General features: G+C 43.3%; 2 protein-coding genes across 4 annotated transcripts in view; one reads left to right on the forward strand and one right to left on the reverse strand.

The window, feature by feature from the left end:
* The first annotated feature begins 2,372 nt into the window (after positions 1–2,372).
* LOC147200869 (acidic mammalian chitinase-like) lies at positions 2,373–5,427 on the forward strand. The gene is made up of 11 exons (XM_086117565.1): positions 2,373–2,397; positions 2,528–2,554; positions 2,653–2,857; positions 3,113–3,169; positions 3,758–3,923; positions 4,023–4,147; positions 4,223–4,346; positions 4,428–4,610; positions 4,755–4,871; positions 4,947–5,079; positions 5,177–5,427. Exons 1-11 carry the CDS (start codon positions 2,373–2,375, stop codon positions 5,425–5,427), a joined length of 1,413 nt encoding a protein of 470 aa, XP_085973691.1.
* Positions 5,428–12,477: 7,050 nt separating this feature from the next.
* The window catches only part of LOC147200870 (receptor-type tyrosine-protein phosphatase gamma-like), a 365,530-nt gene continuing 352,125 nt past the window's right edge, over positions 12,478–25,882 (reverse strand). For 2 of the 3 annotated variants that reach the window (XM_086118198.1, XM_086118200.1), the window contains one exon: positions 12,478–14,291. In XM_086118198.1, coding sequence (XP_085974324.1) covers positions 14,148–14,291 — 144 coding nt within the window. In that variant the 3' untranslated portion in view covers positions 12,478–14,147. Of the gene's footprint in view, positions 14,292–15,760; positions 16,110–25,882 lie in introns of those variants that run through there. The other variant, XM_086118199.1, reaches the window with a different exon arrangement.

Raw genomic sequence — 25,882 nt, forward strand, 5'->3', positions numbered from 1 at the left:
TTATCTCCAAAACAGCTGGGTGTTGAAGGAAAAACAAGTGGGCAGCAACGGAATGTTATGATGGTCAATGGTCATAGTCGCTGATCAATTGCAGACCAAGATAATGTAATCAAAGCTACGAATCACAAAACTGGAACAATTACAAACGGGTCTAATCTTGTTTTGTCATGTTTACCAGTCTGTGCATATGTGTCAAGGTTGTCATTATGGTACGGTTACAAATTTTAATGTTTCTTTTCATATAACGCCATTTCGGCCACTTCAAATCAGCGACTGCATTTCCATCTATATTTCAAATCTTTGATTCAGTGAGTGTGAACAATTTGTATTTTGAATGGCTCAATATTTATATGACAGTGAAGCAAGAGAGATTTTTCGTCTTTTAAGTCTTGATGACAGAAATCGTTTTTCCGCAGACCATAAACCTTTTTTGGGGTAGTATATTCCACTTTCTATGACAGCGACAGACTAACAATGTGAGAACGCCAGTTGTTTCCGTTTATAAGAGAAAACATTTCAAAGGTAGTGAAGGGGGAGGATGATAGAAAAAAAGAGGCCAGCGATAAGGTACAGTCAGTCATATGTTTAACTACTTTCCGAACTCTGCCGCTTCAGACGTGAGGAAGTGAGCTTTCTCAAAAATTCTGAGGCATAGCAGTAACCACACAGTCTTATATGTGCCACGCTCTCTCCACAAATCACATGTACATGGTTGAGGTGGATTTTTCAAAGAAAGTGCCGCAGTCTGATTCTTTTGTGACGCTCATCCCCAGGTAGGCGTTAGAAACTGTTCCAGGTGTCACATCAACACTCTCTCCTCCTTTGGGGTGCCACCTCAAAACATTGCTCTTGTAGTCACAGATTGAACTTCTCCTTCTTGTTAGTACAACCGCCAACAGCGCAACAATTTCCCAACACATGCAAGAGATTTTTCACAGCAACCCCTCCGTAAATAGAAACCGGCTGGGACAAATTGCAAAATTTTGACTGGAAGTGTCACACAGGAAGTCGTGCACATAATCATTTATCCATGAGAGCCCTGAGGAATAAGGTGGATAACTGCTTCTGGAATTGGGGATCGGGCCGCCAAGGTCGGCCACCACCCAACTCGTCAACAAAGGTCAATGTTGTCAATATAACAATACACAGGAGTGGTGTCAAACATACGGCCCGCCGGAACCGACCCCCGAGGAGGATTGATCAGGCCCGCAGGACAATTTAAACGTGAAAAAAATGCATAAAAGACAAGGAATGAATACTTTTAATAGAATGCAATTCATGGATTATCCACTAGGGGAAGACTGTTTTCTCTTTAGTTTGTAAAGTGCAGGCAGGGATTACATTTAGATTTGATTTGCACATGTGTAAATGGTTCAAAAATTTCCTTTCTTTAGAAATCTTGTTTCATCTTAAAATGCATGACTATATTTTTCAATAGCAATTACTTGTTAAAAGTTTTGTGCCTTTGTACAATCAGTGGGATCAGTTACGATGCATAAATGATCAAAGTAAATTGCACATTTGTCAAAGGAAATTCAAGGTGTTTCATGAAATGTTTTATAAAAGATATGTTCATGAAATGTCAACATTTTCCAAATGTTTTTGCGCTTCGCAAAACCAAAACAAAGGAAAGACATGATATTTTGGAATTTTTTTGACAGAGTATGGTATAATTTTAATGGTCCGGCCCACTTGACATCTGCCGAGGCCGTATGCGGCCCACCATGTCAAATGAGTTTGACACCCCTGATATACAGTATAGTATATATGTATTCCATATGTATGTTTTTAGTTGTTGTTTGTCACTACGAAATTGAGTCATGTAAACTCATACATTAAAAATGCTGAAGCAGCAATGTCACTGAATGGAACAAACCAAATCACTGCCAAAACCTTTAATCAAGGCAATAAAATGAAACACAAAGCTAGTGGATTGCAGACGCTGGCGGCTATTCTTGCTAGTACATTACATAACACTATAGAATGGTCACCGACATAATTTATTTGTAGATTATCTGTGAGATGCAGTGTTAGAGAGTCGTATATCTGGTAAATTATTGTCAACATGGACTTAAAACCTGCCCGTTGTTATCAAAATATGTCTTAATATTAATGACTTTTACAACGTGTGTGATAAACAGCTGACTCGACACATTCTCTCGACTATATAAGGACCCAGCTTTGCTGCAGTTCTTTGGGTCTCTCATCTGGTCCCAAGGTGAGTCTATCAAAGAAAATAACCTTTGTGTGACTTTCCTTTTCTCTAAGTGTGATCGTGTGGTTGTCTTAAATAACAGGTTTTTGTCTTATCTACATGTTTGTTTTTACAGTAACCCAGTTAAGTTGTGTGCAATCCAAAAAAAAAAATCAAGATGACCAGGTTGACAATACTTGCAGGTATGCCAATTATATATATATATATATATATATATATATATACAGTATATTACTCACAATACATACAGTGAATATACACACTCTTGGCTCTTTATGTATAAAATTATAAATATTTCTCTGTAATCATTAGGCTTGTGTCTGGTGCTATGCCACCTGGGTAAGTTGTCAACAAACACATTTTCATTTCATTCACGTAAAATTCATTCAAAATCATTCCTTTGTTCATTGTGTTTGTGTTTCTCTTCCTCCAAATAGGATCTGCCACCAAAATGGTGTGCTACTTCACAAACTGGTCCCAGTATAGACCTGGTGAGGGGAAATACATGCCACAAAATGTGGATCCCTTCCTGTGCACCACCCTGATCTATGCCTTCTCTATCATCAACCACAACAACGAGCTGGTTACTTATGAGTGGAATGATGACGTTCTGTACAAGTCTTTCAACAACCTGAAGACCAAGTAAGTGGCTTGTCTCAAAATGCTGTTTAAACTCAAATGTCAATCCAAACAATTTTAGACTATGAGTAAATATGTGATGACAATGACTTGAAACATTGTTTTTTTTAACTTCTTCCTACTTCCTTTAAACATGCAAATTGAGCTAAATGATGACTATTTTTTTCTTTTTTTAAGTTTTTTTCCTACTTTCCAAATGTCTGTTATCTGTCCGTATGTTCACGAAACAAACAAAGAAACAAACATTGCTATTTGCAGGAACCCCCATCTGAAGACTCTTCTGGCTGTTGGTGGATGGAACTTTGGTTCACAACAGTGAGTTACATTTTAACCTTGGACATGCATGCATTGCTTGGACTGATAAGTTGTGTGGTGGTAATATCTTACTAATACCATATTGTGTAATGTGTCATTTGTCAGTTGAGACAAAAATAGGAGTTACTGCAAATTGTGTTATGTTGTCACAGCATGACTGTGCAATGGGACCAAGAGTGATATATTCACTATGATTTAGGTCAATCGATTATGATATGTTAGACCAAAGATACATTTTTAAATGTCTTCATCCATCCATGCACTTTCCAATGTGCTTATCTTTGCGAGGGTCTCAGACATGCTGGAGCCTATCCCAGCCGTCATCGGGCAGTAGGCGGGGTACACCCTGCTGCCAGCCAATGGCAGGGCAAACATAGACAAACAACCATCCATGCTCACACTCACACCCAGGGACAATTTAGAGTGCTCCATTAACCTGCCATGCATATTCTCAGAATGTGGGGGAAACGGGAGTACTCAGAGAAAACTGTGTTAATCCAAAATGAAATTCTAAAAGTCCGGGTCGAAATATCTGTGATGCATCTATGCACAATGGTGTGTAAAAGGCTTTAATAACCTTTCCTGCAGGTTCTCCATCATGGTATCCAACCCAACTAACCGTCAGAAGTTCATCCAGTCTTCGATAAAATTCCTGAGGACTCATGGTTTTGATGGTCTGGATTTGGACTGGGAGTACCCCGGAGCTCGTGGGAGCCCCCCAGGGGACAAGCAGAAGTTCACTTTGCTCTGCAGGGTGGGCACATACTCTTTACATGTTCAGCTGAATTTAATGCTGAAATCTTATATAATGTGGATACAGTTTCTTCCATTAATTTTGCGTGTACTTCTACAGGAACTTGTTCAAGCCTATGCTGCCGAGGCCAAGTCCACTGGTAATACTCAGCTCATGTTGACTGCTGCGGTGTCTGCTGGAAAGGGTACAATTGATGGAGGATATGAAATTGCTGAGATTGCCAAGTAAGTGTGTTTATTTATTTCTTCGAGTTGCAAAAATATCCACATGAGCTTCAGTCTGTTTTGTACCTAAATCAGGGAATTGGACTTCATCAATGTGATGACCTATGACTTTCATGGAACTTGGGAGCGGTTCACTGGCCACAACAGCCCTCTGTTCCGCGGCTCTGAGGACTTTGGCGACCTCATCTACTTTAACACCGTGAGCAACAATAACTTACTCGCTGAGGTATAATCCAATTTTCAAAAACAAGATCTGAACCATTTTCTATTTCCTATTTAGGACTTTGCAATGAAGTACTGGCGAGACAACGGCACTCCAGTGGAGAAACTGAGGATGGGTTTTGCTGCCTATGGTCGTACTTTCCGTCTGACATCATCAAACACCGCAGTTGGAGCCCCAGCTAGTGGACCCGCATCAGCTGGTCCATTCACACGTGAAGCTGGATTCTGGTCCTACTATGAGGTAAGATAAATACTTCAGCATTTCAAAGATGTGGTGCGATTCAGAACGCGACATGTGCAAGGGAAATTGGTATTCAACAGCACACGCTTTGTGATGTATAACCAACTACCGTACTCTAACCTGACTTTTTTGTTTGTGGTTCAGATCTGTGGCTTCCTCAAGGGCACTACCATTCAATGGATCGATGACCAGAAGGTTCCCTATGCCACAAAAAACAATGAGTGGGTGGGATTTGACAACAGGGAAAGCTATGAGACCAAAGTAGGTCGCAATTAACTGGAAATATTTGACCTGCCCTCCAGACCTGATTCAAATTGTCTATCTTGATCCCATTAGGTGCGTTACCTCCAGGAGCAGAGGTTTGGCGGTGCTTTTGTGTGGGCTCTTGATTTGGATGACTTTGCTGGACGATTCTGTGGAGCGGGCAACCACCCTCTTCTGTCTCATCTTCGCAAACTTCTCAATATTGGTAAACTGAAATGTTTCGGCTGCCCCGAGAAACAAATACGTTCAAAATTCTTTAACTTCAATCGCTAACATACCTTATTTCATTCTGTGTCATTCAGAGTTGCCCCCACTCCCTCCTACCACCACCCCAAAACCTGGCGCTAGCACCACCACGCGTCCAACCACAACCACCACGGTCACAACCCATGCCCCTGGGTCCGGCTTCTGTAACGGAAAACCCGATGGCCTGTATCCCAACCCGGATGACAGAAACAGCTTCTACATGTGTGCCGGTGGCATCACCCATGTGAGGAATTGTGGAGCTGGATCTGTCTTTGATGATGGCTGCAAGTGCTGCGTATGGCCATGAGCAATGTTTGGAGAAAATGTATATAACAACTGACACAAACATCTATTAAACCTTATCAAGCAACAGTTGTGTGTACAATCATTTAAATGTACATTTTGTTCAAGTATGAAGAATTACCAAGTCACTATAACATGTTCTTATGAAACACGACATATCAGAATCAGATTTATTGGCCGGATATGCAAGAAACACACAAGGAATTGATCTAGTTTCAACCCCTTCAGACGAACGTATACAAGACAGCATAAACCGACATTTATGCATTTATGCAGCATTTGATACAGTGGATCACAGTATTCTGCTGTCTCGTTTGCAGCACTTGGTGGGCATTGGCGGCAGTGCTCTTGAGTGGTTTAGGTCCTATTTAGCTGACAGAACCTTCTGTGTCAGCCTTGGCTGCTCTGAGTCACGCACTGCTCCCCTGTCATGTGGTTTTCCACAGGGCTCAATTCTGGGGCCTCTGCTGTTCTCGCTGTATCTGCTCCCATTGGGTTCCACCTTAAGGAAACATGGTATTGCCTCCCACTGCTATGCAGATGACTGCCAGATCTATGTCCCACTGAGCAAGACAGACGCCTTCTCATTAAGGCCACTCCTATCCTGTCTGGAAGAAATCAAAACCTGGATGGCACAAAATTTCTTGAGATTCAATGAAAAGAAGACAGAGGTGATATTGTTTGGTCCCAGTGGCCCTTGTACATTCCATCCTATAGACTTGGGCCCCCTGTCTCCTTATCTTAAGTCAACAGTCTCAAACTTGGGCCTTAAACTGGACAGTGATTTCAAACTCGATCGGCAAATTGGTGCCGTTGTTAAATCCAGCTTCTTTCACCTTAGACAGCTGGCCAAAATAAAACCTCTCCTCTCACATGAACACTTTGAGACAGTAATTCATGCCTTTGTCACATCCCGGCTCGATTACTGCAATGCCCTTTACTTTGGAGTCAGCCAGTCCTCCATTAAGCGCCTTCAGCTGGTCCAGAATGCCGCTGCTCGCCTCTTGACTGGTACTCGTAAGAGGGAGCACATAACTCCTACTCTGGCATCCCTTCACTGGCTCCCCATTCATTTTAGAGTTATTTTCAAGATCCTCTTATTTGTTTTCAAATCTCTGAATAATCTCGCGCCACCTTACCTCTCTGAGCTCATCCGCCCCTACACACCTGCCCGGCGCCTCAGGTCTGTGGACCAGACTTTATTAGAAGTACCAAGAACTAAACTGAGGCTCAGAGGGGATCGAGCCTTTTCTGTTGCTGGTCCCTCTCTCTGGAATGACCTCCCACTGAACATTCGGCAAGCCTCCTCGCTGCCCATCTTCAAAACCCTCCTCAAAACTCACTTGTATTCTTTGGCATTCGACTCAGATTTGTTCTTGGTTTTACTGTTTGGTGCTTTCTACCGCCTTTATTACCGATTTGTCTTACTGTTTATTGTGCATGTTAAATTGCTCCATGTACAGCACTTTGTATGCAGCGATGGCTGTTTGAAAGTGCTCTATAAATACTGTTGACTTGACTTGACTTGACATGGGGGAGACAGAACGAGAAGCCTGGCGGGTCGCCGTTGAGCGCCCCGATATCTTAGATGTGAAAGGAAAACAGTCGGAAAGAGGAGGGAAACAAACCAATCGACTTCATCAATTTATGCAGCAAAGCCAGTTAATAGGAAAAACTGAACTGAACTGCCCTGCCAATCGCTGGTCCAATGGCACATTTAGAGTCTTCAATTAACCTTCCATGCATGTTTTTGTAGTGTGGGAGGAAACCCGAGTACCCGGAGAAAAGCTGTGCAACCACAGGGAGAATATGAAAACTCATCCACGGCACCACCGTATTCATTTTGAATGCTGATTTTTATTTTTAACTTCAAATTCTGTTTTATTACAAGGTTTGGTGACCTTGTAATGTCCAAACATTTGAGTCGTGTGTATGAGCTCCATCCATTGTTTTTTTGCTGCTTCTCAAGTTTGGATTGTGGTGAGCTAGAGACTGTCTAGGCTATCAAATTTAGGCGTGTTAAGATCAAACTCTCACCCTTTTGTCTCTTGACTGAAAATGAAAAAAACAAAATGCTTCTGAGAAGAGAGCAGAGGCGGTCAAAAATCAAAATAAAACCTCCAGAACCTTTTTTATTGTATGCATTGCAATACAATTTACTTATTAAATAACACAATAGCAGTATGAGTTCATATGGCTATTGACAAAAAGACCAAGAAAAGAAATCCATCTTAATATCATACTTACCGCCTTTAATTTACATGAAAAGTTCAAAGCTGAAACGTGAAGAGTGATTTTTATCGAGTGGAATCTAATCATGATTACCGAAAGCTGGGAAAAATTAACAGCATGTACTCAGAAGTGACTCAGAAAAAAAGTTTGTTCGAAAGCCACAATCATTTTATACAGATCATTCAAGAAATGAGAAATCATGTTGACAAGAGAAAGAAAGTAGAAAATACAATTAAAACAAAACGTCCACGCATTTCCTGTGTCCCAGTCACTAGTTCTCAAGAAAGGGTGCGGTTTGAGGCACCCAAAATATATACAATGCTGATTCACAGAACAGCTGCGTGACAGCAAGATGATTTTTTAAGCAGAAATTATCTTACTAAAGAAATTATTACAAGATTAACAATTCAGCTTGCAGAAACCCTTCATGTCCAAGTAACATCAACTTCGTATGTGAAATTTCAGATGCAGCAATGCACAATGAAGAAGCCACATCAAGGTAGTTAAAATTGTAAAACAAATGTAGCAGATTCATCATACAAACTTCAAATAATTTCACAGCGGTACTTGCCATTCATGGCACAAAGGTTGATGTTACAACAATTTCTCTTTCAATTCAATTCAAATTTCGGCTGACATTATCAACAGAAAGGTGAACCGGAACATTCTGTGTTATGTGTTAACTATGAGTTGCTAGAGTGGCAAGCCAGTGTGAATCAGTGTGCTATAATGTCATGCATGCTAACTGATTATCAAATCTCACTTTCAGTTTTGAGCCTCTAAAATTCATTTTTAACATTTATTCATCCTGTAAGGCAGATTCTGAAAACCGCTTCTGCACACGGACCGCAGATGAAAGTTAGCTTGTAGCTACTTCTGGTCTGTGCGCAACATTTGTTGTGCAATGTCCCTGTTAAATAAATAAAGAATGAATGGATGAATGAAGTGTCATTTGCGATGCTGACCAGGCTGCAAACAAAGCAATACGATTTTGTTGTTTTTTTGTTTGTTTGAAATCATACATATAAGAGAAAACAACTTGCAAGACACGTGCACAATGAGACAGCTGTATTTTCATCAATAAAATCCCCAGATTTCCAATTTGTCTCTTTACAATGCAGATACAGTTGCCTCTTCACTGTTTTTCACCTTCTCTGCTTTGTGCGGGGTCGAAGATTCACTCGAAATGCAAAAACACAAACTTCATTGCACACGATCCCAATCAAGCAATTGTTTCCAAATAAGCATTTCAAGTAATACATCCTCAGTTCATGCACAGGTGTGTGGGCTGAAATATGTGCCACCAGAAATGGAATTTGTATGATTTATATTTCAATCACCAAACTGGAACAATTGCATTAAAAATTTGAATTTGAATGAGAGAAATTTAAATTGGTGTGTTTGATTTGACTCATTGCACTTGAAAAACCGAGTCTCAAGTGTGTAATTAGAATTGAACTTTATTAGAACTAGAAACTGAATTTGAATATATATATTTCAATATCTCTGAAACTTTATTTGATCTTCACTGAAAATACAAATATATATATATATATATACACACACACACACACACACACACACACACACACACAAGCCAATGGCAACCTCGAACTGGCAACAAGGAAAGCGGCTACGGCCAAATACCTCCAGCGAGTGAGGCAAGTCCTCAGAAGCCAGCTCAATGGCAAGAATAAGACCCAGGCAATAAACAGCTACGCCCTGCCAGTGATCAGATACCCTGCAGGAATAATAAGGTGGCCAAAGGAAGAGATTCAGACCACGGACGTTAAGACCCGAAAGCTCTTAACCATGCATGGAGGGTTCCATCCCAAATCCAGCGCCCTGAGACTGTACGCAAGCCGAAAGGAAGGAGGCCGGGGACTAGTGAGTGTGAGAGCCACTGTCCAGGATGAAACATCCAAGCTCCATGAATACATCAAGGAGAAGGCTCCAACGGATGACACACTCAGAGAATGTTGCAGACAATGGGGAACAGAAGATGAGGCGCTGGAAGAGGGACCATCATGGGAGGACAAGCCCCTACACGGGATGTACCACCGGACCATAACTGAAGTGGCCGATCTCAAGAAGTCCTATCAGTGGCTAGAGAGGGCTGGCCTGAAGGACAGCACAGAGGCACTCATCCTGGCTGCTCAGGAGCAGGCCCTGAGCACCAGAGCCATTGAGGCCCAGATATACCACACCAGACAAGACCCAAGGTGTAGGTTGTGCAAAGAGGCACCTGAGACGATCCAACACATAACTGCAGGGTGTAAGATGCTGGCAGGGAAAGCCTACATGGAACGCCATAACCAGGTGGCTGGCATAGTCTACCGAAACATCTGTGCGGAGTATGAACTGGAAACCCCAAGGTCAAAATGGGAAACACCTCCGAAGGTGGTGGAGAATGACAGAGCGAAGATCCTGTGGGACTTCCAGATCCAGACTGACAAGATGGTAATGGCGAACCAACCAGATATCGTGATCATAGATAAAGGGCAGAGGAAAGCCGTTGTAGTGGATGCAGCGGTCCCAAGTGATGGAAACATCAGAAAGAAGGAACACGAGAATCTCGAGAAATACCAAGGGCTCAGAGAGGAGCTGGAGAGAGCCTGGAAGGTAAAGGTCACAATCGTGCCTGTGGTGGTCGGAGCACTCGGGGCAGTGACCCCCAAACTAGATGAGTGGTTGCAACAGATCCCGGGAACAACATGGGACATCTCAGTCCAGAAATGTGCAGTGCTGGGAACAGCAAGGATACTGCGCAGAACCCTCAAGCTTCCTGGCCTCCGGTAGAGGACCCGAGCTGAATGAGGGACGGACACCACCCGAGGGGGGGTGAGATGAGGAATTTATATATATATATATATATATATATATATATATATATATATATATATATATATTGTGTGTGTATATATCACTTTTTTTCCACTTTCAGTTCATTCAAAGCAATTCCAGTTCTCTAAATTCAGATGAAAATTAGCCGTGACAGTCCGGGTACTTTTGAAGTAATTAAGCTGCAATTTTCTCCAATGCATTTGGCCATATGAAGAAAATAAAAATGTTTTACTCCAAACCTTGGAAACATGTGGTAGTCAGCCATAGGTTCCTATGAGGCAGCGTCATAAAGTCATTATGGTATCAAATATCACCCCATATAGAGCAGAAACTGATCAAAATATGTACACGTAAATAATAATAATAATATAATAATAATACATTTTATTTATAAGCGCCTTTCAAGACACCCAAGGACACTTTACAATAACAAAAAACACAAAACAATACAAAAAGAATATGTATTGTAAAGTAAAGTAAAAGAATATGGGGAACAACCGAAAGAGAATTAGCTATTAAAGTCCTCTGTCAAATTAAGACCCTTGAGATGAGTCCCTAATACACTCTTATCTATACAGTGTGTGCTGTGTGCTGATTCTACCCTTAAGTGTTGGTAATGTCTGGGCCGTGGAGTCCAATGCAGGCATGTTTTTAAGGTTGGACTTGAATAGCCCTCGCCCCCACCCCTGGAAATCGAGATGACTAATTAAGAGGTTTCGTTGTGGTATCTATTGCAAAACAATGCACTGTCGTTTCATTCCTTCCACACCCGATGACTTATCCAAGGGGTGCCTAATACGTCGATCATGATCGACCGGTAGCTTGTGGACTGGTTCCAATTTTAAAAATAATCTAAAATAAAAAAAGCAGGTCTCCTTTAAGGTACGGTGGTGTGAGCGGTCAACAGTCTGGAATTGCAGATTGCGATCAGAGCTGTTGCGCTATATCTTTTATTGTTATTATTCTCATTCATGTACAATTCATCGAGGGCACAAAGAATGGGAGTCTGGAGGGCCGAGAGAAGCATTTTAAAACGGTACACTTGAGCTACGATCGTTAACACGCTGCAAAGTGCGTCCCATTGCCTCCGAGTCAGGTCTCGACGAAAGTAGGCTGTGATTTCTTTTTCACAAACCCACAAACTCATGTGTCAACAAGGGAATATTATGACTGTTGCTCATCATGTGGTCGTCTGTGGTCGACCGCGGGAGGTTGGTTAATCGAAAAGCAGATTTTCGGTCACCCTTGACTTATACCATGGGTCCCCAACCACCAGTCCGCAGACCACCACTTTGTTGTACCAGGCCGCAGAGAGAAAAAGATGAAAAAAATACAAATAAAAAAATTGCAGCGCATGTACATGCACATCAGCCCCCAAGCACCCCCAACTCTGCCGATTACCTTCCAAAGAGCAGTATAAATAGGACTCAGTGATTCAATTATTTATTTAAATCGGAGAGTTGTTCTAGTGTAATAACATTCAAACTGGTCCAAAACCCCCCAAAACAAACATTTAAACCTTGAAGGTTATTCATTGAAAGTAAAGTTAAAAATTAATGATGATTGATGTTTTGTGCATTTGCACGTTTACTGTACGTTATTTAGTGCTGTAGCTGTCAGGTAGCTAACAATGGATAAGTCAGATTTTTTTTTTATACTGTATAGGTATAAGTTAAAAGAGATCGTGTGGATCATAAAGTTATATATATAATTGGGGGAAAAATGGGTAAATAATCTGCAGTTGATGTACTGTGTATACTTTTCAAAAATAAGAGAGGTCTTCTTTTGGTAGAATATTGCAATGCATGTTGTGATGTGGAGATAAATCAAACATTTATTGTTCTTACAAGATTCTTTGTCTTTTAAATTTGTACTTCATATATGGCAAAAAACAGGAAACCACATTCTTGAAAACCAAATTTAGTACCTGTACTGTATCAGCAAGTTACCATGAAATAATAACATGACCATCAAGAAGTTCTTTGACCTTGTTCATTGACAACAAAAATGTAAACATATAGTAAATATTGTACAAATTACCTACTTCCTCTACTCATTTTGGAAATACTATACAGGGGGGGGGGGGGGTCCTAGGAGTTCCTTTCGATTAGGTATGCAACTCAGAACGCCATGGTCTTCCACTAACCTACGCTCATACAGTAAAGTCATAATTACAGTAAACATTTGGATTAAAAATACAGCCATAGTCATAAAATAAAAACATGGAAAAACTAAGTCAGCGGTAACTGAGTGTGCCTTCTTAGGGCGCTGCAGAAATAGGTCATTGCGCCGTCTGTCACTTCAAAACGTGTCGGTAAACCAGGCAGAGCAGATCAACTCAGTCACACAAACACCAAAAAAAACAAAAACAAAAACAAAAAAACCCCCCGAACTCATATCTTGTCTGTTTCTTCATCAGTACTTTATGCCCTAATGAAATGGGACAGACATCAATTCAACCGGTTCAAAGAAATGACGTTATTTAACCATCGCATCTCTGCCCGGAGAGCACAAAAAGAGGTCAGGTGATCGCTAACGGTTAACACTGAGAATCACACCCTGTTTTGGTTTTCTTCAACCTGTTGCATAGAACTTGCTTCGTATAATGTTCCCCTGCATATCATCGCGTGTCCATCTAATTATTAGATTCTAATAGCAAGACCAGTAAGAGTTTCGGATACAGTGTACAGAATGATTTCAATGAGATGAAAAAGAGTGTTAAGAGTCGGTGAACTGTGACAGCATAGCAGCAGACACATCAAAAGAGAAGAAGGGCGCAGTAGTGGCTGAGAATATATGCATAAGCGCACACATACAGTGTGTTTATATACAAAATCAGAAGGTGATGCCAAAAAAGGATGTCAAAGATCACAGTTGTAACACCACGTTGTTACCACTTTGTTGTTATTTGAACAAAAATGTGATTCAAAAAATATTAATAAAATAAAAATAAATACATAAAACACAACAAAGCAAAAACACCAAGAAAAAAAAAAAAAGAGAAATGCATTTGTAGAGCAAGAGATCAGTGGGAATAGGTCTGGTTTCTAGAGTGCATGTGTGGTAATGCGGTTGACCAAAAGGGCACGGACGAGGAGGTTATTGCAGTTGAACAGCGTTTAGCCTCAGAGGTGAGTTTGACCTCCTCCTCAAGCTCGTTTCGATCCAATGGAAAGCGTCAAACAGAGCAACGTCCTTCGCAGAAGCAGGTCGCGTAGCAGGGGGAACAAGGTTGTGGAATGTCAAAACAATCAGCTTGCGCGAGCCGGGTGGGTGGGGGGCTTCAAGCATAGGCAGTAACATTGACATTATAGGATATAGTGCAAACGAGAAACGACAGAGAGGTGGATCTCATTGCCTGCTGATGCAGTGTCAAACTTAAAAATAAAAAAAAAACACGCAGGTGCAAACCCTTCAATCGGAGGACATTAAGACGAAAAAATAAATATCAATTTGTATTTTATATCAGTGTAAAAAAGTAATCAGGTGTTTTAATTTAACCAAGAGTCTGGCAAAAAAGGCCTCAAAAAGTCTAATAATAGTTCTTTGACGGCTTACAAAGTTCGACGCTTCCTTTGAGCACTCCGGGAGTGGAAGGGGTGCGGGATGTTTTTCAGACACGCAAGATCCTCAGTCCAGTTCTGGCCCTCACACGAGTGATTCTCTACTTTCTGCCTGGTCGGATTGATCAGACAACGATGACAAGGTCCGGCTGATGTCCAGAGGCCCAAAGCCGATCTCCTTGGTGCGGACAAGGCTGACGAGGGCTTCGTACAGGAACTGGTACTGATCCTGGTGGGCAGTTCACAAACAGGTATTGGTGGGGGGTGATGGGGAGGCAAGAGAATTAAGGAAAGGAGACATACAGAAAAACATGTTGGAGCAAAATGTAACTAGTTAGACACTTTCAATGTGTCATTCAATGAAATAAAAAAGATTCACCTGAAAGATTTGGACGATTTCACAGAAGACTGACCAATCAGGAAGCTTTTTTGTTTGTTTGCATCATCACCCAAGCATAGAAGGTCTGACTGGTGTTCAAAATTGACATGAACTTATTTAATTCAATTCAATTGTTTTTATAGAGCACTTTCGAACAGCCATCGCTGCATACAAAGTGCTGAACATGGAGCAATTTAACATATACAATAAACAGTTTAAAACCAAAATGTAAAATTACATTTGCAAAAATTATGTCACTTAATGCCAACGTGTAAAAATTCGTTTTTGGTGGATTTCTTTCTTTCTTTTTTTTTTAATTAAAAAAAATCAATAAAGGGCTTCACGCAGCTAATAAGTATGCGTATACTGTAAAAGCTTTGGAAATGTCAGCATGATAAATCACCACTAGATGGCAGGAGTGGCTTTGATCAGATCTTGGGCCACACAGACGCATGCATACGTGCGTGCGCTTTGTGCTTGTGTGTGTGTGTGCTTGTGTGTGTGTGTAACAATGTGGTGGTGAGAACAAAAATAATGTCAGCGTACATGAAAAGTGACTGCAAAGTTCATGCATCAACAGTGTTTTTCTTGCAATAAACGGTTATTTTGCAATTCAAGTGCCCTTTCTGGTGTTGTTCATATTTTCATTTAGTCAGAAAGCATTATTTGGATAATACTGGAAAAAAAATTGCATCAAAATGAAAGTTCTACTTGAAATGCATCCTTTCACAAAAAGGAAATGAATATTTTCAAGACACTGACCAATGTTCAACTGGTGTTTACTAAAGAATGGTAAAAGGTAGAAATGTCTCTTGCTCTGATGAAAGAAGATGATTCACATTTTCTTTTGGTAGGTGCCAGGCTTATATAGCTACAGAGCTCCATTTTCTATAGGCCTTCAAAAATGTATCAAATTGGTCACGTCTCTCCCAATTTGAGAAAAAATGAATTAAATGAGTTAATGATAAAGGCGGGCGGCCCGGTAGTCCAGTGGTTAGCACGTCGGCTTCACAGTGCAGAGGTACCGGGTTCGATTCCAGCTCCGGCCTCCCTGTGTGGAGTTTGCGTGTTCTCCCCGGGCCTGCGTGGGTTTTCTCCGGGTGCTCCGGTTTCCTCCCACATTCCAAAAACATGTGTAGCCACCCTAGGTGCAGCTACTAGTGGCACCCTTCTATTAAGTTGTCAGTCAAGGGGAAGTGTGTCAATCTATCAAATCTATTTGAGTTAGGGTGCACTACTTAAAGTCACAGCGAGATTGGCAACAGCAGACTCTAGTTAGAGTCAAGGGGAAACCTCCAACAGGAAGAAGACACACTGACTGAGGTTTTTATAAAAAAATATATTGGGTGAATATTTACAATAGGAGTAGATGGGAAACTGAACCAGAATGCATAAAGATGAAATGGAAAAAAAACATACAGTAAGTTAAATTGTTATCAGTTCTTATCAATTGTTTTTTGGGTATCAGATCTGACCCATAAAAAAACGACTGAGATCTCAGATTCAACAAAAAAAAGAGGGAAATCCTTTCAACTGTCCTACCACCCTCCAGCGGACGGGTGGCTTTGAAGTCCAAGATGTCCTTCACCAACGTCCCACGTGGCATCCAATCTCCAGACTACGTAGTCCAATCTTCTGATGGTCTATGAGTCCCAAAAAAAAAACAGCCTGCACAAAGTGCGCAAGGCATTCACTAAACGTGGCAATAATCGGCTAGGGAAAATAACGATTTTCTAAAGTTGGCTCGAACGAAGGCCACAGCGCTATTCGCCGTGAGCACGTTAGCTTAGCTCGATGCTAATACACTTGCTATGGAGCGCACGTGTCGGTACAGTGGTTTATCCCTTTTTCTTTCTTTTATAACGGCACAGTTATATCTTACATCAACAGAACAACAATCTCCATTTTCACCAACTTCATTCCTGACTGTTTTTTTATGTTACAAATCGAATGCTAGAAATGCTAATCGGACATATTCAACAAAAAACACTCACCAGGAACGTTATCGCTTCTAAACCCTTCTCTTGCCTTGAGAAGAAAAAAAGAAAGATTGCCACAGGATTTAACTTACTATCTTGTACAGGTAGAGGTTCAAGGACTAGTTTTCATTTATCGTTCTTTCGTTTCGACCCGCCTGGGAAAAGTGCGAGAATGTTTCTGTCTCTCTCGCTAACGGGTCCTCGCTCCGAGCGCTGCGGTGCGGTGCGTTCATTGTCCCTCGGAAACAGCAGTATCACAAACAAATATCACCCTCCAGAACAAACAATAAAATAACAGCCTTATCAAGGCTGGGTTACACATGCATGTCAGGCTGATTGGACGCTCTGAATTGTCCCTAGGTGTGAGTGTGGGCGTGGATGGTTGTTCGTCTCTGTGTGCCCTGCGATTGGCTGGCAACTGATTCAGGGTGTCCCCCGCCTACTGCCCGGAGATGGCTGGGATAGGCTCCAGCACCCACCGCGACCCTAGTGAGGATCAAGCGGTTCGGAAAATGGATGGATGGATGATAAAGGCATATAGCTCTGCATTTCAGTTTTCCCCAGAAATATTCAGTTCACTAGTGACCACAAGGTCCATTCTTATAATGGTAAACCCTGATCTGGCTCCAATTATGACCAATCATGTCGGCAAGATGGCAATAACAGTGTTAGCATCGCAATGTAAATGGTGAGTCATCATAACATTAGTTTTTATTTTGTGGACCTGGAGGACTATATTCTGTTTTTTGCGCCTTTGACTGTCGGTGCGGGACAGCCCTGGGGCGCTTGTGTTTTTTGCGCCTATAATGGGCAGCATTTACAGCCCCGGTTTGTTCAATGGAGATGTCGGACTGTTGGACAGTCGGCGTTGGTGCGGCTGGATGAATGGCTGCTGAAGTTGAGGATGAGGAGAGAGGAGCGTCGGCGCGGAGCGCAGATGCGTAATTGGAACTGAGAGTCACCGCTTGAGATTGAAATGGATTTACATGGGACAGGAGAAGTGAACCAATCTCTTTTTTTCGTCAGTGGATGCTACAGCTTCTTGTTGACTTTGAAACTTAGCTTGTAGCCAACGTGTGCACATTTTGAGCATGACGTCTCTGATCCACTGGTGAAAGGACACTTTGATTCTCTCCTCTTTCATCTCAAACTGCTTTAAACAACAAAGCGCATGAGGGAAAAGTGGTTAGGACTGCACGACTGTCCGTGTTTTATGTTATGTGTTGTGTTCATTATTTTACTTTATGTTCGTGTTTTATGTTATGTTTATTATTTTACTTTATGTGAACTGTTTTGTTAAAGCACTTTGTTACAGCTGCCGCTGTTGTGAAAGCGCTGCTTCCATATTGCCATTCTTTGCCAGTGCCCTCTGTGAACTGTACATCAAACTAACTCCAAATGAGAATAATAAGAACAATAAAAGAGATCGAAAGCTGCAATTACAGACTGCTGACCGCTAACAACTTCCGGTGATGCATGTCACACAGGTGATGCAGGTTAAAGGTGACCTGCTTTTTTATTTTATTTTTGAAATACTTTTTTGTGAAAGTGAGACTGATAGAATGCTAAGGGTGCAGTGTGCATTCACACAAAATACGTATATTCATAACACGCACACAAATTTCACTCTACACCCCTCGCGATCGACTTGGCACCAGTCCGTGAGCTACCTGTTGATCGATGTATTAGGCACCCTGGTCTAAGGTATAACCCCAAAACTCCTCAATAAAATACAAAACAGTGAAACTCCTCTACAACGAAACCTAATGTGCGGAAATACCCCCTAGTGTGAAAAAACGTCACGCATTAAAGACATTCCGTTTTCTGCTTCCCGCTACAAAGAATAGTCCCCCTGTTGTGTTATACGAAATCCTTTCCTCCACCCTTGCCTCACAATGAGGTTCACTACAATGAAAACAAGCCTTCCGCAAAAGTCTAATCCAACCTCAGCCTGCCACAGCCACCGCTACTGCTTAGCTCGGAAATGGCAACAGCAACCACCACACTGGCTTTACTTGCCCACTAGTACAGGAAGTATTTGTTATTGTTAGCAGGTGGTGGTGTAACCCGGATTATGGCATGAGGCAATGGGGAGTGGACTTAACCAAAATCTATATTGACTAAAAGAGTAGCGTCGTTAAAATTTGCTTAATTAAACAGAACTGAATATTGCCGTGGCCCGAACGAATCAGGGCACAGAATACTAGTGGGGTGTCAGCGAATGAGAGGTGCTGTTTTTCACCTTCGTGACGTCACGAACGTGCGGCGCAACCTATCTCGCTCTTTTTTCTGACGGGACCTGAACGCGAACGGACGTATTCTTCGACTGTTGTAAATAAGTGTTTCGGAAGAAAAAGAGAGTCATTCTACGCAGTGAGTGTGCTCAGAGGCTTGAACGTGTTATGCGCATTTCGTTTAAAATCACTTGTTGCTAAAATGTAGTCACCTTCCTTAGACCTCGAGCACTGTGCCTGGCTAACGTAGCCGTTAGCTTTCCGTACCGCTGGGATATCGCCGACCGTATAACGTCGTCGGAGTCTCATTCGACATTCTTCTGGTGAGTGTACATGAATGTCAAAATTAACGTCTCACCGTACTTGGAATTAAGTACTTAATATTAATTACTGTAGTTATTTTATTGCCGGCGCTCGTGTGCTCTCGGCCCTATTAGGCCGGGTCTTTTGTGGAGTTCTAATTGAGGACAGCGCTGGGATTAGCGTGCCTTCAGTGGAGTGGATTCCATTACGGTGCCCTGACTTCTACCAAGTGCTGGAAAAGGGGGTACAGTGGTGGTGGCGAGCCAACCAAAGAACATACAGTATATTACATTTGATGCACTTTATTTTATTTTATTTGTGTTGGTGATGTTTAGAAGAATTTATTTTGTACGACAGGAGTTGACAAGAACATTTTGTGCTTAGTTATTTCATTCAGATTGAAAGAAAAAAAAAGAAACTCACACCGGTGTTGAGAAAGGTGATCACCAATTATTTTGCTTGAAGGAAAGGTCAACTAAGAGGTTGAGACTAAATTGGATTTATTTACCTTTTTGTCACTGTGTTTGTCGTGATAATAATTTTGTTGTCATGTGTTTATGTTTGATATAAAAGGTAATTGTTTTACAACTGTTGTCTTGTTTCTTTGCCCATGCCACCCCCTCAATGGTGACATCATTGGCTCCAGTGAATCGAACCTAGTGTCCCCTTACTGGTCCAAGTAGAAACCCGTTGTCTGCCCCAGAGTGTTTCATCATCTCTAGCAATTATAAAACAGACGTAGCCCGTGTTACAAATTTGGCGAGCCAGCCAGGAGCCAAGCGACTGAAGGGGTGGTAAAAGCATTGAAACAAGAAAATGGACATAATCATTGATGCTGGTGTGAACATTTCAAATTCTGTCATTATTCGTGGGCTAACCCAAACTGAATTAGATCCGGACCTCGAGAAGTTGTTGGCCAGTCATGGTCCCATTCAGCGAGTGATCTTTATCGACGATACAAATTCAGAATTCCATCAACACTTCGTGGTAGAATTTGAAAATCGTGCCGCGATGCAATCTATCAGGCCTTTACTGCCTCTTGAACATTCAAGTCCGCACCTCGAAGATGTCAACTTGCAGGTACGTGCCCTCGATGCTGTGTGCACATCCACAGTTGGGGACACAGAGCGAAGTTATCTTGAAGAATTGAGATCAATTGCGGGTCGAAGTGGAAAACCGCTCCGAGAGGTGCTGCAGGATGAGTTGAATAGGGTTGGAAGGGAAGAGGGAGTACCGTCTCCAGCTCACAGAGAGATTGGTAGTAGTCGCAACCCCCAGCCTAATAGCCAGAAAAATCCAAGTTGCTCTCGGCATGAAGAGGGCCAGCCTATTATGAGTCTGACAAAAGCCCCGCTTTCGGTGCTGGGTTCGGTCCCGACCGAACTATTCAAGAGCCTGCCAACTGTGTTCCCACCTTCCCCCTCACCTCTCCAACCACCCTTTGAACGGGGCGACAGAGGCAAGTCGCCGACGACTCACATTCCTCTCTCCGAAGAAGATGTGTATCCTCATGCTGTGCAACGAATGGTGGTTGAGCATGTTGTGCGATCCAGCGATGCCACATCATCCTCATTTCGATTTCGACCCTTCTCAGGTAGAACCCCCCGTCCCAACAATGAGCTAGACTATGAAACTTGGAGAGTGAATGTGGACTTATTGTTGACTGATCCGTCCCTATCTGATCTGCATAGAGCCCGTAAAATTTTGGACAGTTTACTGCCTCCTGCCACTGAAGTCGCTCTGCAGGTCGGCCCTCAAGCTTCCCCAGCACAGTACCTCCTGTTATTAGATTCTGTTTATGGTTCAGTGGAAGATGGAGAAGAGCTGTTGGCTAAATTCATGGGAACCCTGCAGAATAGTGATGAAACGCCCTCGCAATACCTTCACCGACTGCAGAGTGTCCTAAGTGCAGTTATTCGGCGCGGTGGATTACCTGACACCAAAAAAAAACATTACCTTTTGAAACAGTTCTGCAGGGGGTGTTGGGAGGATGGGTTAATTGCTGACCTCCAGCTGGAACGACGGAAACACTCACCCCCCACTTTTGCCGAACTTGTGGTGCTAATTCGAACAGAAGAAGAGAAAGTAAAGGCAAAAGAAATTCGCAAGAAGGTGCATTTGGGACTGCAAAAACCTTGTTCTCACTCAGCAAAGTCAAAGACTGTATTGAGTCAGATGGCTACCTGTGCCGTACCCAAAGAGGACATGTCCGACACCGCATCGCTAAGAACTCAAGTGGAGGACATGCGGGCTCAAATAGCCGCACTGCATGTTGCAAACCCCCCACTCGTCAGATCCTCACTGCCTGAAGCGGATGAACTCAAACGAGTGAAGACGCAACTCGCTGACGTTCAAGCTCATTTCACAAAAGTGAAGCCGTCGTATTTGCCGACTAAGAGTGACTACTCGGGAGCAACTGAGTTGAGGGTATTAAAAGAACAGATTGCCACATTACAGACCCAAGTTAATGCACTGCTAACGCAGTCCAAGCAGCCCTTAAGACATGGAAGAGGAAATGTAACATTGAAATCCCGGAATGAGATTGTGGACCGACCTCGACCCTGGTATTGCTTTCGCTGTGGCGAAGACGGTCATGTGGCAAGAACCTGCGAAGATGAGCCAAAGCCCTCTCTAGTTGAAGAGAAGAGACGTGCTTTAAGAAAAAGTCAGCAGGAATGGGATCAGCAGAATGGTGCACCCTGCTCAAGAAATTTAAACTAATGGGGGCCTCTGTGTCAGGGCGAACAGAGGCTGCCGAATCAACTCCGATGAGAAGCCCTAATGAATCCATGAAAGTTGACAAGAAGTGCACCTCCATACAGAGGTCTTTTTCCAGGTTACCCCCTGGATTGGTGGGTGCTAAATGCACTGCAAGAGTTATCATTCATCAAAAAGAATATCAGTGCCTTCTCGATACTGGGTCGCAAGTGACGACCATTCCCCAGTCTATTTATGAGCGTGATCTATCCCACCATCATCTGAGGTCTTTGAACGAGTTAGTAGACATCAAACTAGAAGTGGAGGGGGCAAATGGCCAAGCCGTGCCCTATTTAGGGTATATAGAATTGGACTTGACATTTCCTGAAGAATTCGTTGGAAATATCATTGAAGTCCCAACCCTAGCATTGGTGGTTCCCGCGATGAGTGCCTCGCCTCAGATCCTCATCGGTACCAATACTCTGGACGTCCTTTACACTGACTATATCACATGCCATGGGCAGCAGCCATCGTCTTCTGTCCCTAGATATGGGGTGGTGCTCAAAGTTCTGGAAGTCAGACGAGTGGGAGCAAGCATCGATACCTTGGGGCAGGTTAGGGCCCCCATGAATAATCTCAATGTGATACCGGCTGGTCACACTGTTGTTGTCAATGGTCTTTTCCACACAAGCAGTGTTCACCATGGGAAATGGGCCACGGTGGAGGCTCCTAAGGAGTCCGCCCTCCCAAAGGGGTTACGAGTTGCCAATTCCCTTTGCACGCTAGCAACCAAGCAACCATACCACGTGCCAGTTGTGGTGAAAAATGAAACCGAGACCGATATCAGACTCTCCCCCAGAACTGTTTTGGCTGAGATCCACTCAGTTCAGCAGGTTGTGGGCCCTGAGAAGGCTGTGAGGAACGCCTCTTGCCCCAGTGCGAAGCTTGACCTCGATTTTGGTAATTCCCCTTTGCCGCTCAGTTGGAAAGACAGAGTCGTGAAATTATTGAGTTCTATGCCCGAAGTCTTCGCTCTGCATGACTCAGATTATGGCTGCACCAATAAAGTGAAGCATCGTATTCGACTGAGTGATGATACTCCATTCAAGCATCGCGCAAGGCCCATCCATCCACAGGATGTGGATGCCGTCCGGAAACATCTGCAGGAATTATTGGACTCGGGCATTATTCGTGAGTCAGTCTCTCCATTTGCGTCGCCCATAGTCGTCGTGCGGAAGAAGAATGGTGCGGTGAGGCTTTGCATTGATTTCAGGAAGTTGAACTCCCAGACCATCAAAGATGCTTATGCTCTACCAAATCTGGAAGAGGTTTTTTCTTTGTTAACTGGATCAAAATGGTTCTCAGTTCTGGACTTGAAATCCGGATATTATCAGATCGAGATGGATGAGGCGGACAAGGAGAAAACGGCGTTTGTTTGTCCCCTTGGATTTTGGGAGTTTAACAGAATGCCACAGGGAGTGACAAATGCCCCCAGTACCTTTCAACGACTCATGGAACGATGCCTGGCTGACTTGAACAGGAAAGAGGTGCTTGTTTTCATTGATGACCTTATTGTATTTTCTGACACGCTTGAAGAACATGAGACGCGGCTATTAAAAGTCCTGGAAAGGGTGCGAGAATATGGCTTGAAATTGTCCCCCGAGAAGTGCAAATTCTTCCAGACATCTGTCAAATACCTTGGGCATATTGTCTCGCAACATGGTGTTGAGACCGATCCCGACAAGATAAGCGCGCTCAAGACCTGGCCAGTGCCAAAAAACTTAAAGGAGCTGCAGTCCTTCCTGGGATTCGCTGGCTATTATCGGCGGTTCGTGAAGGACTATTCACAGGTGGTGAAACCTCTTAACGAGCTCACAGCGGGGTACCGACCAGTCAGGAAGCAGGGAAAGGAAAAACCACAAAGAGCCGACATGCCATATTTTCGATTAAAAGATGATTTTGGAACAAGGTGGACAGCAGCCTGTCAAAAAGCTTTTGACGACATCATAAGCAAGCTCACAAGTGCCCCTGTTTTGGGTTTTGCCAACCCCAAACTTCCATACCTCCTCCACACTGACGCAAGTACCACAGGACTGGGTGCGGCTTTGTACCAGGAGCAAGATGGGCAGATGAGAGTAATTGCCTTTGCAAGCCGAGGATTGACAAGAAGTGAGTCAAGATATCCAGCACATAAATTGGAATTCTTGGCTTTGAAATGGGCAGTCACCACTAAATTCAGTGACTATCTTTATGGAGCCGAGTTTGTCGTGATCACAGATAGTAACCCCTTGACCTACATACTAACCTCTGCAAAATTAGATGCTGCAGGTTACCGATGGCTGTCATCTTTGTCCACTTTCTCGTTTAAAATTCAGTATCGTGCAGGAAGTCAGAACAAAGATGCAGATGGACTTTCAAGACTACCCTCCGCGGAGCTTGACGATGACCCTGTGTCAAGAAAGGAGGCCGAAAGGATCCAACAATTCACTTTGAATCACATGGGCGAACAGGACGGATTCGGCAAAGTTTTGCCTGAGGCAATACGAGCCATATGTCAAAGACATGAAGTGCAATGGTGTCATGGAGAGGAGAGAAGTTTTGGTCCATCAACCGCCCTAGTGGAGTCTCTCACTACTGATGCTCATGTCATGCCCGAGAGTTTCCAACGGGAGTGTGCGCACGGGCTTCCTGTTGTCCCTCACTTTACCATGCGTGAATTGGCAGGAAAACAGAGGGATGACACTGTTTTGAGAACAGTGATTGAGCATCTGGAGTCTGGAAGCCAACCCTCTCCTAGGTTAAGACAAGAGCTTCCGATTTTGGCGTTGTGGCTACGAGAGTGGAATCGCCTCGCACTGAGAGAGGGTGTGCTCTACAGAACCCGACAGGAGCAGGGACAGACTGTCCATCAGTTAGCCTTGCCAACTGAGTTGAGGCACGTAGTGTTACGGAGCCTGCATGATGACATTGGCCACCTTGGCCTAGAGCGAACCCTTGATCTGGTAAGATCCCGCTTTTATTGGCCTAGGATGGTTGTAGATGTGGAACAGAAGATTAAGACATGTGAACGCTGTGTGCGTCGCAAAGCCCAGCCTGAGAGAGCTGCACCATTGGTCAACATCGAGACGACAAGGCCCTTGGAACTGGTCTGCATGGATTTCCTATCTGTCGATCCTGACAGAAGCGGTATCAAAGACATCTTGGTGTTGACTGATCATTTCACAAAATATTCTGTGGCCATCCCCACTCGAAACCAGAAAGCTCTAACTGTGGCTAAGTATTTATGGGAGGATTTCCTGGTGCATTATGGCTTTCCAGAAAAACTGTTGAGTGACCAGGGTCCAGATTTTGAATCACGCACTATCCAGGAATTGTGTCAAATAGCAGGCATCAAAAAGGTGAGAACCACACCTTACCATCCGAGGGGCAATCCTGTGGAGAGATTCAATCGCACTCTTCTGCAGATGTTGGGCACTCTCAAGAACCAGGACAAAACTCATTGGAGAGATTTTGTCAAACCCCTAGTGCACGCTTACAATTGCACTCGGAATGATGTGACTGGGTTCAGCCCTTATGAACTCATGTTCGGCAGACGGCCGAGACTGCCAGTCGACTTAGCCTTCAACCTCCCTGCTTGTACTTCTCGGAAATCACACTCCCAGTATGTGCAGGACCTGAAAGGTCGGTTGGAGGAGAGCTATAAACTGGCCATGGCGAATGCTTCGAAGACCGCCAAGCGGAACAAACTTCGGTTCGATAGACGTGTTGTAGAATCTACACTAGTGTCAAATGATCGTGTTCTAGTGAAGAATGTGAAAATTAGGGGTAAGCACAAACTGGCTGACAGATGGGAGCCCGATGTGTGGGTGGTGGTTCAAAGAGTGGCTGGCCTTCCTGTCTACATAGTGCGTCCTGAAGGCAAGGAGGGTCCAAAGAGGACTTTACATAGGGATTTGCTGTTGCCCTGTGGATTCTTACCTGCCAGCACTGGTGAAAGATGTGAGAGGCAGACTGTCAGGAGGCCGCTGACGAGAAGCCAAACCAAAAGGGACACTTCAGACAATGATGAGGTACCAGATGATGATGATGATGATGCCCCCTCAGAAGATCAGGAGTACTGCCACTATTATTTGCCTCAATTGCCTGGTTGTTCTTCAACTATCAGCACCAACCCTACACAGTCAGGAGTGTGGCAACAGCCAAGCAGCGGCAGGGTTCCAGAGAATTT

Source organism: Hippocampus guttulatus, chromosome 8 (genome assembly GCF_054856545.1).
Source record: "Hippocampus guttulatus isolate MCC_2025c chromosome 8, RoL_Hgut_1.0, whole genome shotgun sequence".
In the NCBI taxonomy this organism is placed as follows: Eukaryota; Metazoa; Chordata; class Actinopteri; order Syngnathiformes; family Syngnathidae; genus Hippocampus; species Hippocampus guttulatus.